The sequence below is a fragment of the Triturus cristatus genome, chromosome 6 (genome assembly GCF_964204655.1).
Source record: "Triturus cristatus chromosome 6, aTriCri1.1, whole genome shotgun sequence".
Classification (NCBI taxonomy): domain Eukaryota; kingdom Metazoa; phylum Chordata; class Amphibia; order Caudata; family Salamandridae; genus Triturus; species Triturus cristatus.
Window position 1 is genome coordinate 1,872,631,970 of NC_140589.1, and position 14,726 is coordinate 1,872,646,695.

Genomic DNA, 14,726 nt, shown 5'->3' on the forward strand with positions numbered 1-14,726 from the left:
GCTGTGGTGGCGCTGAGTGATATTGTTGTGGCGCTAAGTGATGTTGTGGTGGCCCTGAGTGATGCTGTGGTGGCCCTGAGTGATGCTGTGGTGGCCCTGAGTGATGCTGTGGTGGCCCTGAGTGATGCTGTGGTGGCCCTGAGTGATGCTGTGGTGGCCCTGAGTGATGCTGTGGTGGTGCTGAGTGATGCTGTGGTGGTGCTGAGTGATGCTGTGGTGGTGCTCAGTGATTCTGTGGTGGTGCTCAATGATGCTGTGGTGGCGCTGAGTGATATTGTTGTGGCGCTGAGTGATGCTGTGGTGGCCCTGAGTGATGCTGTGGTGGTGCTGAGTGATGCTGTGGTGGCCCTGAGTGATGCTGTGGTGGCCCTGAGTGATGCTGTGGTGGTGCTGAGTGATGCTGTGGTGGCGCTGAGTGATATTGTTGTGGCGCTAAGTGATGTTGTGGTGGCCCTGAGTGATGCTGTGGTGGCCCTGAGTGATGCTGTGGTGGCCCTGAGTGATGCTGTGGTGGCCCTGAGTGATGCTGTGGTGACCCTGAGTGATGCTGTGGTGGTGCTGAGTGATGCTGTGGTGGTGCTGAGTGATTCTGTGGTGGTGCTCAGTGATGCTGTGGTGGCGCTCAGAGATGCTGTGGTGGCCCTGAGTGATGCTGTGGTGACCCTGAGTGATGCTGTGGTGGTGCTGAGTGATGCTGTGGTGGTGCTGAGTGATTCTGTGGTGGTGCTCAGTGATATTGTTGTGGCGCTGAGTGATGCTGTGGTGGCCCTGAGTGATGCTGTGGTGGCCCTGAGTGATGCTGTGGTGGCCCTGAGTGATGCTGTGGTGGTGCTGAGTGATGCTGTGGTGGTGCTGAGTGATGCTGTGGTGGTGCCGAGTGATGCTGTGGTGGTGCCGAGTGATGCTGTGGTGGTGCTGAGTGATGTTGTGGTGGCGCTGAGTGAGGCTGTGGTGGCGCTGAGTGATGCTGTGGTGCTGCTGAGTGATGCCGTGGTGGTGTTGAATGATACTGTTGTGGCACTGAGTGAAGCTGTGGTTGCACTGAGTGATGCTGTGGTGGCCGTGAGTGATGCTGTGGTGGCCGTGAGTGATGCTGTGGTGGCGCTGAGTGATGCTGTGGTGGCGCTGAGTGATGCTGTGGTGGCGCTGAGTGATGCTGTGGTGGCGCTGAGTGATGCTGTGGTGGCGCTGAGTGATGCTGTGGTGGCGCTGAGTGATGCTGTGGTGGCGCTGAGTGATGCTGTGGTGGCACTGAGTGATGCTGTGGTGGCGCTGAGTGATGCTGTGGTGGCGCTGAGTGATGCTGTGGTGGCGCTGAGTGATGCTGTGGTGGCGCTGAGCGATGCTGTGGTGGCGCTGAGCGATGCTGTGGTGGAGCTGAGTGATGCTGTGGTGGTGCTGAGTGATGCTGTGGTGGTGCTGAGTGATGCTGTGGTGGCGCTGAGTGATGCTGTGGTAGCGCTGAGTGATATTGTTGTGGCGCTGAGTGATGCTGTGGTGGCCCTGAGTGATGCTGTTGTGCTGCTGAGTGATGCTGTGGTGGCCCTGAGTGATGCTGTGGTGGTGCTGAGTGATGCTGTGGTGGTGCCGAGTGATGCTGTGGTGGTGCCGAGTGATGCTGTGGTGGTGCTGAGTGATGCTGTGGTGGTGCTGAGTGATGCTGTGGTGGCCCTGAGTGATGCTGTGGTAGTGCTGAGTGATGCTGTGGTGGTGCCGAGTGATGCTGTGGTGGTGCCGAGTGATGCTGTGGTGGCGCTGAGTGATGCTGTGGTGGCGCTGAGTGATGCTGTGGTGGCGCTGAGTGATGCTGTGGTGGCGCTGAGTGATGCTGTGGTGGCGCTGAGTGATGCTGTGGTGGCGCTGAGTGATGCTGTGGTGGTCCTGAGTGATGCTGTGGTGGCCCTGAGCGATGCTGTGGTGATGCTGAGTGATGCTGTGGTGGTGCTGAGTGATGCTGTGGTGGTGCTGTCAAGATGGAGTGATGAGGATGTAAAATAATCTGCATATGGGAGGCAAAATAATATGGGGAGGGCAACTATGAGGACAGAAAAGGAAACAAAAGCACCAAGGATGGCAACAAGTTGAATGCTACTTTATAAAGGGAAAAAACAAGGCAGGTAGCAATAACGTAAGATGAACTACAGGGTGGTCACAGAACGTAATCAAGAATTAAGTGATAAATGTGAGTGTTGTGGACAGCAAGTGGTCTAAAAAAACAAACCTGGCAATGGGTTTGTTAGAGCACCAGAAGGGTATGGAGTTCGATATTTGAAAATAACGTGGTAATAAAACGATGATGGACAATATATAGGTTACATTTCTGCGCGAAACAATAAATAAATCGAAATACTTTGAAAGATGGTGAATAGACCAACACTTCCATGTATGCAGAAGAAATTAATGAGATTCTCCTCTGGGGTAACGAATGGGAGAAAGTGATCTATGAAAAGCAACGTATTGTGTATATTGTCCTATTGTGTCAGCGTGATGTAATAAACAATAAGGAGCTAAATTACAGGAGTTTGAGGCAGGTGAGGGACGGGGAACAGGATTTACAAAGCGACACGGTGGAGTGCTGCAGAGCGAGTCAACTCCGCCGACTATTAGCTGCTGGGGCAGGATTTAGAAAGTGACACGGGTGGAGTGCTGCAGAGCGAGTCAGCTCCACACACGATTATTAGTTGCCGGGAACAGCAGGGGGAGGCAGGATTTAGAAAGCGACATGGGTGGAGTGCTGAATAGTGAGTCAGCTCCACCAATGGTTATTAGCTGCGGGGGGCAGGATTTAGAAAGCGACATGGGTGGAGGGTTTCAGAGCAAGTCAGCTCCACTCATAAGTATTAGTTGCCGGGAGTGTATGTGTGTTTTTAAGCAGAGGTGTACGAGCTGCGCTGTGTTAAACATTAGAAAGGTGCAGCCAGTATACTTGAAGATAAAACGCGGCGCACTGCAAAAAAAATAAAACATAATTGTTTTAAAAGTATGAGTTTGGTGAGCAGAGCAGAACAATAGAAAGGCACGCGTCCTCCATTGTTAAAGATAAAGCGCAGGAAGAAAAAAAAAAAGTGACCAGCAAAAGAAGCCGAGGGAGTCTGCGGGCAAGCAAAAAACGGCGCAAGAACATTCAATGAAAAAGGAGGCACGTCTGGCGAGTGGTGTGTTAATGAGCCAGGACGAGAGAGGAAAGCCAGATGGCGCCTCTGCACGTAAAGGCACGCTTTAGGTCACACAAAAAGCTGTGGTCGGCTTTTTGAAGCCCACTTACTAAAAATCTCGCCAGAGCAGCGCAAGTGCTGGCTCATGCGAGACCTAAACAGTGGAGTGAAATAATCTGTACTGGCGCTTGCTCTTGATGATTTGTGTCACGATAGCGCCTTGATGGTGCATTAGCTAGAATATTTTGAGACCAAGTAATGTAAGCTACATGAACGTCAAATTGGGAAAAGAAGTAAGCCCATCTATTACGCCTGCGACGCCGACATTGCATATTCTATATTTTTAATGGAATGCTGATTTCTACGACCAGTACATAATCTACTCGATGTCTGGTCTCCATTAACAAATTTCACCACTCTGTAAAGACTTCTTATTAGTAAGCAACTCCTGCTCTAGAATAGAAAAATTGACATCACAGCTAGTGAAAGAATGAACGTAGAAAAAGACTGGATGTTCTAATTTGTCATCTTTCTATTTCTGTAAAAGAACTGCTCCAATGGCCAATCAGAAGCATCAGTTTCTACTATAAAAGGAAGAAATAGATCAGAATGATGAAAAACTGAAGCTGTAACAAAAGCTTCCTTCAGCATAAAAAAAGCATTAGAATCCAAAGAATCTAGTAATTGGCACAGTCCACTGAAGAAAAAAAACTCTTTATAAATTGCTCATAAAAACTGACAAAGCCAAGGAAACATTAGATTTCCATAGGAGTAGAAACCAGACGATTTGTTGCAGCTGTACTCTTACGTGGATCCATGGAAAGACCTTCCTCAGAAATTGAACCTTAGTTATCGCACAGACACATTTCTCTGGCTTACATGCGAGGTTAAGGATTCATGATCATTATAAGATCTTAGTGCATGTTACTTATTACTTTACTCCTACTCGTCATATAAAAAATGTGCACCTCTCCAATGCACTACCCAATATTTCACCCTAAACCTCTCAGTATATCCTCTACCTCCACTCTGTGACTAATACCAAACTTCATTCTACTACTAGGATCTCCAAAATAACCCATTCTGCTATTGTGAGCTCCAATTTATTTATGTATGCGTTTTTATATTGTGCCTACTTTACCCAGAGGTGTCTGAGCACTTAACAATAGAGCAAAGTATATAGGATCAGACATCATGGTTACATATTTACAGAGCATAAATTTACTGAAAATTACACATTCATACTAAAGTTGGAGCGATTAGGTTTACAAAAGTACATAATCCACAGTTGAGATTCTTCTTTCTTCTATCCTTCCTTGTATCACCCCAATCCTAATTTTACTGCTAAGATCTCAAAAACAACCCTTTCTTAAATTCGTCACTCATGTATCCCTCATTAGACTAATCTGTGACCTCATTTTACTACTAGGACCTACTAACTACTATGCTTTCCCAATAAACCCTTTCTAGACTCTCCCTCTTCTATTCCTCTATTATCATTTTCAACCCAACTAAGACTCACATGTCCACTACTCAAATTAATTCATACTTCGCTATACGAATTCAACACTAATCCTTTTGGGTTCTGGAGTAGTGCGTTACTCGCCGAAAAGCGCTTCGATGCCTCGTCAGAGGTAGTAAGAGCTATATAAATTACAATTATTGGGGAGGGTGTGGCTTAACGGCCAGAGCTGCTGATTTCAGGGCTGGGGATCTTAGTTCGATTCTGTGCAAATCACTTAATCTCCCTGTGCATAGGGCCTGGATACCCTCACGGAGTCACATAAAAGAAGAGACTGGCTGCACCTCAATTCTTTCCACCTTGTTTTGTTTATTTTAAGCGGTAAAAACACCCCACGCTTTTCGGAGCTCATTGGTCACAGGTCAACGACTTGAACTGAGTCGCAGCCCGTCTCTACTTTTATGTGACTCTTGCATCTGAGATGAAGAGAGTTGGAAAAAATGTTTTTTATATATATATATATATATATTTGTTTTTATATATATTACTATATTCATTGCCATGCTCTTTACTTGTAACGCTTCTCATTACAATACATTTCTTTAAATGCAGGCCTATTGCCATTGTCAATGCTGTTGTATTTTGAAGACTGTATCATATCTGACGTGATGTCTGTTGTATAATTTAATGGCAAACATTTGTAGAGCTAGACTCGTGCACGGGCTCTCAGCCCAGCCTGACCTGTGGCTCTGCTCGCCCTTATAATGTGCTCCAATGGGCGCGTATGCTTGTAGGTCGCAGTGGCCGTCACCATGCGGGATGTGGCTGTCCCGTGGTGAGGCTATCTGATCTACTATGGTATCTGACGCTCTGAGCGCCGCTCCCAGGAGCCCCGTCCCGGCCCTTCACCCCAGGCCCCTCCCCGGCCTCACCTGCTCTCTCCACCCCTCGGCTCTCATTGCAGGCTTCATTCCCATCACAGGAATTTACACATGGGCGGGACGTGTAGAACTCAGGGTTCGCGCATGCGCAGTGCTCTGTCCCTGCCGCTCTCGGATTGGTCGACCGAACAACTGGCGAGCCACGGTCACTGGATGCGTTGATTTGAGGGGTGGGCGGGTCTTAGGCCGGAAGTACCTAGAACTAGGTTAGTGAGTTGCAACCGAGCAGGAATCTTCCACTAAGTCCGGTTCAGACTGGGCTGAGGCGACAGTGTGCGGGCGCAGCGGCCCTGCGAGAGGGAGAAGGGGAGAGATACAGGGGGAGGGGACACGGGGCTCGGGCGTCAACGTGCGGGCGGAGAATGGAAAAGATACAGAGGGAGGGAAGGGGAGGCGAGACAGGGTGTGGGGGCGGAGCGGGTCTGCGGGATGGAGTGAAAAGAGGAGCCTCATGGGTAGGAAGGTGGCTCCGGCCCTTGAGCTGTCTGCGGTGGAGCCCTCCAACCTCATCCGCACTATCTTCGGGCTGCCGAACCTCGAGGGCAGTTGAGGGGAGAGGATGTGGTCCGTCGACTAAACTGCCTACTATGGTGCTGGAAACCAAGGCTCGAGCCTCTGGGTCGCGTCCACATCCTGTGATTCTGGGAAAATCACTTAATCCCCCCCCATGCCTGAATGTGTAATGTAAATACGGTGCTCATGTAAAGCGCTCCAATACCTTCGGGTCGAGTTCGCGCTATATAAATATGCAAAAAAAAAAAAACCACTAGAGGAAACTTGTAAAAAATATTGCTTTTCCTATGCACTAGAACATAAACATTCAGTGGTAACAGCTCACTCACGCCCCAAGCAGGGCCTCCTTTGTTGACTTTACAATTCTTTCAATTACGTTCAGTTGCATGACTGAACAGATTCTAGGAGCTTGTAAAAAGGAAGTGAAGTGACCTGGTTCCATAGGATGATGTGACACAGCAGACGTAGCCAGTATATATCTTTAGGTTATTTATTAAGATAGTAAAGTCCATAGTATAGCCCCACCAGGAGCAACCTGGTAGCTGCTCAGCCCATCCTCTCCTAACTGTCTCACACCACACCAACATTCCAGTCACGTCAACATTCCACATGGAACTCTCACACTGGCTGAGCAGCTAGTTATAAGATATAGGAGAACAGTAATAACCTTACATGAGGAAACTACAATATCTCCCTTCTTTACAATTGACAATAGAACACACAATACTAAAAATACAAAGCAACTAAACACAAAATATAAACAAGAAATAAATAGTCCTAAACCCAAGGGAAAGCTGAATAAACTATACCACAAAAGGGAACCAGACTATAAAACGGAAGAAACAGGATAAGAAAAAGATGAAAAATAAGAATGAACTATCACCATCCTCCTCTTATAATAAGACACTAAAAAACACGTTAAAGTCAAACCCTATCACCAACCTCCTCCTTTAATAAGACACAAAAAGAGCGTTAAACAACCAACCGGAGATTGGAAAGACACCACAAAAGATACATATGAAAGAAAACACAGAATCACAATAGAGAACGACAAAAAAATACTCTAGAAATTGTAGAAACATACAGGAAGAATCACTCCCAAACAAAAACACAATGGGTGAAACTTACCCATCACTAAAATGGGACTAAGACCCCCTAAACTCTAAGTATATGGGACTAACACCCATTAACAATAACCTAGGTGGGACTAACACCCCCTAAACACGAAGTATATGGGACTAACACCCATTACCAATCACCTAGGTGGGACTAACACCCCCTAAACACGAAGTATATGGGACTAACACCCATTAACCACTAGCTAGATGGGACTAACACCCCCTAAACACGAAGTATATGGGACTAACACCCATTAACCACTAGCTAGATGGGACTAACACCCGCTAAACACTAAGTACATGGGACTAACACCCATTAACAAATCGCCAATTGAAGTGACCTGGTTCCATAGGATGATGTGACACAGCAGACGTAGCCAGTATATATCTTTAGGTTATTTATTAAGATAGTAAAGTCCATAGTATAGCCCCACCAGGAGCAACCTGCTAGCTGCTCAGCCCATCCTCTCCTAACTGTCTCACACCACACCAACATTCCAGTCACGTCAACATTCCACATGGAACTCTCACACTGGCTGAGCAGCTAGTTACAAGATATAGGAGAACAGTAATAACCTTACATGAGGATACTACAGGAAGGTAGCAGTCTGGCTTGATCTTAAGAGGCAGACAGAGCAAGGGCCGAGCCATCTAGATGACCCAGGTCAAACAGGATTACTAGAAGCCACCCTAGAGTCATCATTTAACTACTTTAGAAGTCATTTTCACATAATTAAGCTCTTGAAGTCATCAGGAAACTTAACAGCCCGGCCTGATGATTTGAGGATGACTTGAAAATGAGTATCTGATGACTTCAGTAGGTGTTAATATTCCTGATGATTTAAGGATGACGAAAACATTTCCTAGTTATGAAGGCACGTTGAAAGGATGCACTGGACGCAATTCCAAGTAATTCCTTTATTAAACTGAGGAGCACATAAGGACACAACCAGTTTCCCAGTGTCCTTCCAACTGGCCCTAGAAGCAGCCGCATTATCAAAACCACACCACAACAACACCCCCCCAACAAAACTAAAGTAACATTTATTGTAGTAGAACAAGGAATAATAATAATAAATAAGTGGAATCCTAAATATACAATGAAGAAGTAAAGGAATACAATGGATACGTAACTTGGGGAAAAAAACAATTACAAGTTCACAACATAATCCTTTAACCAACGTGGAGCCTTCCTCTCCCTAAGCAATCTTTGTTTTAAGCTTAGGTCACCACAAAGAACCGCCCGGTGTCGTCCTCAGAAGACTGAACCACCTAGGTGTTGTCCTCATTAGAGGACTGAAGGTGTACCCCTTCCTCCCCCTCAAACATAGGTGTCTCCACGTTTTCACCGGAAGTTGAGTCCCCAAGGAGGGGTGGAGAATTACCTTCTGGAATGCAATTAGATTAATTTACTGCACCATCATCCATCCAATCAAAATTACCCTTGGAACGATTAGTAACCTTCTCACAGCCCGGTTTCTCTTTGGCCACTCTTTTAAGATTCCAAACTTCTCCATTCCTGAGTCTAACAGAATTCTGCAAGACTTCAACCACTTCTTTAGTGTAAAAAAAAAAAACGCTCTCCTTTACTAACAAAACCGGGTCCTTACCTGGTGTTTTTCCCTCGTGGCTGGTGAGCCCTCATTGCTGCACAGGACCTTTCCCTTCCGCCGTCGCAGTGGTGAAAAAGGTGACCGCTGTGTGGAGGGACTGGCGGACCACAATTCCCAGGCTCCTTTGCCACTGTAAACGGAACCGGACACCTGACATTTCGCGCCCGAAGGCGCTTTAAAAATAATCACGCCCTCGGCTGAGCGGGCTCTCCGATCGCTTGTTGTATCCGGACCTGGCATTGTTCTTACCTGGTGTTTTTCCCTCGTGGCTGGTGAGCCCTCATTGCTGCACAGGACCTTTCCCTTCCGCCGTCGCAGTGGTGAAAAAGGCGACCGCTGTGTGGAGGGACTGGCGGACCACAATTCCCAGGCTCCTTTGCCACTGTAAACGGAACCGGACACCTGACATTTCGCGCCCGAAGGCGCTTTAAAAATAATCACGCCCCCCGCATCGCGGGACCGCGCGCGGGCGGCGCCGGGCCAAGCCCGGGCAAAGGGCGGGCCGTCTGTGGCCGTCCGGGGCCAGAGGAGGCCGGGTCGGGCCACCCCCCTTCGCTGTGCTATCTAGACAGTGTCTTGAAGTCTTCGAGGTTCTTGGATCAAAGACTACTGCCCCCCAACTGCACCGTACGGTTTGGTCGAAGACAGCATACGGTAAAGTTCATCATCTTCTTTTAACATAGCGCGAGCTGTACTGTGCAACTTGCCCATCCCGTTTTGCAATCCTTTTACATCCTCAAAATGGAAACACGCAAAAGTACAGTGGGCACATTAGATGCCTACCTATTGAGAACAGATCCTTAATCATACAGGAAATACAAACAACTGAAAGGAGGCTTTCACAAGAACCCTCGACAAGATCAACCAGAACTTTTGATGTTCCAAACCTACCCTCACCGCCTAAATCACCCACTTTGTTGACTGCCATTGAACTTTTGGGTAATACCCCCCTAACCCCACCAGATCGAAATGGACCCCTGCTAAAAGCCATTTCACCACAATTAAAGGGTCCCTTAACACGAGGGAAAGCTAAAACTAAACCGAGCACTGGGAGGGGGGCATATAAAAAATGCCAGCTTCCCAAAGTGGGGAAGACTTTATTACATTTAGCTACTTGTGATATAGGCACCCAAACAGAGGAAAAAAACCTACCACACCACGACCAATTAGCTACCCTTGGCGAAATAATTAAGCTATCAGTACATAACAGTGTAAATGCAATACAATTAGCAGTCAGCCATGATATAGAAGACAAACTTGGCGAAATGATTTCCTTACTTTCTTCGGTTTTTGAAGATAAATTTGTTCAACTTACAAAAACCTTACTTGATGGTATAACTCGACTAAATCCTCCCAACATACCGCTTGTAACGAGTCAATCAAACCTTCAACAAGAACAGAATTCATCTTCCTCAACCAATCATCCCAATAACCCTATCACAAACAACATTCCTACTTTTCCGCCTCCTCAAAAACTGAAATTATGCTCCTAGGCAATAAATGGACGTCCATCCCTCCATCAGTATGGCCGGACGCCTTCGGTGAAATTCCAACACCAAAAAAAGAGATCAAAACACTAGGAGTATGGTTGGAACCTGACCTCACCATGAGGACCCAGGCTGTCAAAACAGCTGGCACCTGTTTTGGTCTCTTGCGATCGGTTCGCAAGATCCTCCCTCTTCTCCCCCTCTCATCCAGGAAACTTCTGGTCCAGGGGCTCATATTAGCCAGGCTCGACTACAGCAACGCCATCTATCTTGGGGCACCGGAATTCACTCTGGCCAAACTCCAACGCACCCAAAATGCGGCGGCCAGGCTCATTATGAACCTTCCACCCAGAGCTTCAGCCAAACCGGCTATTAAGGCCATACATTGGCTCCCCGTTCGCCAGAGAGTAGAGTTCAAAGCCTTGTGCACCACCCATAAGCTCATCAACGGGGTTGGTCCGGCTGCTCTGAAAGATATGGTCATCCCCTACAAAGCCCCCAGATCCCTTCGCTCCGACGCCGAACATCTGGCCACTGTTCCAAAATTCAAGAAGGCCCGCACAGGTGGTCGCCGCTTCTCGGTCAAAGCGTCCACAGGATGGACTTCTCTTCCACGCAGTCTACGTTTGGAATCCTGTCACACTCTATTCCGAAAAAAACTTAAAACCTTCCTGTTTCCCAAATAGTCCATCCCCTCCTCCCCCTCCCCTGGTCCACATGATTTATAGCGCGGGGATGCCTTCGGGTCACCAGGCGCTTTAGAAATCAATAAATAAATAAATAAATAAATAAACAATAAGACCGCCGATTAACCGGGTAACAAAGGGAGCTTTCACACCAAATACTGAAGCAGAACTATCCGTGAGTTCCCAAGTAAGCACAAACCATTACAAAAGAGTAGATCCCATTACCTCTACAATCCCAAACAAAGACTGTTTAAATTTACCACCAGACGCCCGGCCATATGTCCTGGTCCTAACAAACGTTCCTCCCTTACAAAAAGAATCTATAGAAACATGGGTCTCACTAAGAAACAAGGTCACCAACTGGCTCACTAAAAACACCTACTTCCACCCAAGGCATATAAATCAGATCCTGATGGTAAGAAGAGTGGGTTGGATTGGTGACTCCCGCAAAAAAAGTCCTGGAGACTGTATAGTCGTAAACTTTAGGTCACCAGGACTAGTCCGTTCTCTACTCAGGATTAACAGGACAACAATACATGAAACTACACAGATCAATCTGGTGTCACTTGACTATTTTTATCTTAGTGAGCAAATAAACGCTTACAGAGGGAACGGGTGTATCCTCACCCAAAACAGATTCGAACAGCTTACCACATTAGAGGAGGTGGACTGACAGCTAACACCATTAGACAATTCTGTCCCCCCAATCGTCACCCTGCCTCTTCCTTTATTAACTGGACATTCTGACTTACATCTTGACAAAGACAAGATCACGGTCCCTCCTCCTCCCACCTATTTAATACCTATAAATCAACTAGGGATCTCACTTAACTCTGATCAGTTTAGTACCCCTGAAAATACTCTCCCTGTGACAGCTAGACCTCGCAGTGAGGGCGACATTAGCATCACCGTGGACTCTCTTGCACATAAGCAAAACATCTCCAGGACCCCCTCTAGACGTAAGAACACAAATTCACCTCTAAACATAATATTCTGGAATATATCAGGTCTTCGTCTAAAGATCCAAAACGAAGAATGGATTAAATTTATCAAAGAAAGCGAAATTATCGCTCTTCAGGAGACATGGGTAACCACTCCTATACACATAAACGGCTTTAAGACCTTTTTTAGCCCAGCGCTCCCTTCAACATCCGGTAGAGCAAAGGGTGGATTAACCACTTACGTCTCAAACTTTATACTAACCATGGAGGCCCACACTCTTAAAATTGATTCACACACGCTGAGGGCTTACCGGCGTTTCTCTGTAGCTGTTGGACTTTTGCTCACAACTAGCCGCACCCGCTCCGCGGGTGCCGCGTCGCAGTTCTGGGCTTGTGTTGCTGTTGGGAGCACGTTTGCTCACAGCCATCAGGAAGGTCTTGAGGAAGCAGGGATTGAGCCTGTACTATCAGCGCCGCCGCAGGGACTCACCTAACCAGGAGCCCCTGCTTTCCGGCACACCTGCTGACCTGCTGCCCCTCCCACCCCTCGCTCAGAGGGTGAAAAGCGTTCGAGCTCCTCACTCCGGTGTGATTCACACACGCTGAGGGCTTACCGGCGTTTCTCTGTAGCTGTTGGACTTTTGCTCACAACTAGCCGCACCCGCTCCGCGGGTGCCGCGTCGCAGTTCTGGGCTTGTGTTGCTGTTGGGAGCACGTTTGCTCACAGCCATCAGGAAGGTCTTGAGGAAGCAGGGATTGAGCCTGTACTATCAGCGCCGCCGCAGGGACTCACCTAACCAGGAGCCCCTGCTTTCCGGCACACCTGCTGACCTGCTGCCCCTCCCACCCCTCGCTCAGAGGGTGAAAAGCGTTCGAGCTCCTCACTCCGGTGTGATTCACACACGCTGAGGGCTTACCGGCGTTTCTCTGTAGCTGTTGGACTTTTGCTCACAACTAGCCGCACCCGCTCTGCGGGTGCCGCGTCGCAGTTCTGGGCTTGTGTTGCTGTTGGGAGCACGTTTGCTCACAGCCATCAGGAAGGTCTTGAGGAAGCAGGGATTGAGCCTGTACTATCAGCGCCGCCGCAGGGACTCACCTAACCAGGAGCCCCTGCTTTCCGGCACACCTGCTGACCTGCTGCCCCTCCCACCTCTCGCTTGACGCCCCCATAAAGGTACGCCCCTTCCCCGCTGTGCGGGAGCATCCGGGAGAAGCCCGGGACAAGGGCGGGACCATCTCTGGCCATCAGCGGCCAGAAGAGGCCGGGCCGGGCCACATCTCTTGGCTCTGCTAAGTGGGTACGAGAACAACGGGAGTATGGCCACAGGCACTAGAGCTAGTAAATCTAGGAAAGCTGCGGGAAACACAGTCATAGGCACAATGGACCAATTTATATCCCGGGCAGTCTCCATTGTAGAAAAGGAGATAGTTCTAGCTGAACGAAGACTATCCCGGGACTCTATGGGCCTGACACACAAGCGCTCATCTTTGGGCACCCTCGCCCTAGCCCCTAGCCCAGTAAATGTACCACCTACACCACTTGTGGTAGTCGACTCACCGGTCACTGTCGAGAGGGTGAGTCGGATTAGGGTAAGCTCTGAAACGGTAACGACCATTGCACCAGACATTGCTCATGACTCAACACATTTTAACCTACTCGACTTATGCAATCCCTTGCTGGGGGTCCAATACGACGACCCTGAATCTGAGATTAACAACGCCCAAAGCCCTCTTGTTATATCTAACAAGGCTTTACACCTTCCCTTTACAGCTGCACCTGCCGAAGTTGGTACCTCCTTAGTAGCGGCTTTAGCGACTGTTCCATCTGGGAAACCAGTTTCAGGTTCTGCAGTACCCAGGAAAAGAAAGCGCCCTGTTAGCCCTTACAGGGGGGGTCCTCTAAAACCACGTAGTAAATTAAGCAGGCACAACGCGACCAAAGGGGGTATCTCTAAAACAACTAATGCTCATACTAGAGTCTCATTACCCAGGGGCCTGGTTTGTCCGCTAGGCACACCTGTCCCGCCAGCGTCTCCTGGCACCACCCCAGTTCCTCAGGTAGCGCACACTGATACTGTCCTCCGACCTCTAGACGTTGAGGGCCTACTTAGGTCTGTGGTAATGCCCCTTGCAGACAAGATTGATTGTCTCACACGGAAATTAGCCACCCTTGAGCAATCAATGTTGGATAACTTCTATGTTGTGAAATCACTGGTTAAATTCCACTCCAAGAGGCAGGGAGAAGACAACGGAGGGTCAAGGTGTGGTACAGTAACACCAGTAACACTAGTACCCTCGGAGTCAATGTCTTGCCATACAGTACCTATACCTGGGAAGGCCCTGCAGTCACTGCAACCAAATACAGGTATCAGTCCTGCTCCACAAACTTCTAATCTTATACCTAGTCTGGGCCCCCCAAGGAAAAAATCAAATAGTCAAGCAGCAAAGACCTCCAAAGTTAAAGTTAATTTTGCCCCTAACCCAGAGGATATAGCGTCAACCTCCAAGGTAGCTGAAAATACGCCAACCGTGCCGAATGGAAATATAATTGTACCTATTTCCATTTCCGGCAGTCAGGTTGTGCCTAAACCTCTAGCTAAACCCCCAGTTAAATTACCACCGGGCAGGACAAAAATTAGCACACCCAATGCTAGCCTCCCCCCTGGGTGCCAACCGTATGTGGTAATCCTCACGGGGGTCCCGGAGCTTGAAGAGGGTTCTTGCGAGTTGTACTCTGATCTCAAACACAAGACCCTGTCCTGGCTCAGATTAAATAGACCTCTCCCAGGGTATATTGATGGTAGGATAGC

At 48.2% G+C, this 14,726-nt stretch overlaps 1 protein-coding gene across 1 annotated transcript in view; it reads right to left on the bottom strand.

Annotated features, from left to right (window-relative positions):
• Positions 1-5,616, bottom strand: part of LOC146822249 (uncharacterized) — a 52,777-nt gene extending 47,161 nt beyond the window's left edge. Inside the window, exon 1 of the mRNA XM_085609444.1 lies at positions 5,550-5,616. Coding sequence (XP_085465570.1) covers positions 5,550-5,594 — 45 coding nt within the window. The 5' untranslated portion in view covers positions 5,595-5,616. The remainder of the gene's footprint in view (positions 1-5,549) is intronic.
• Positions 5,617-14,726: the final 9,110 nt, after the last annotated feature.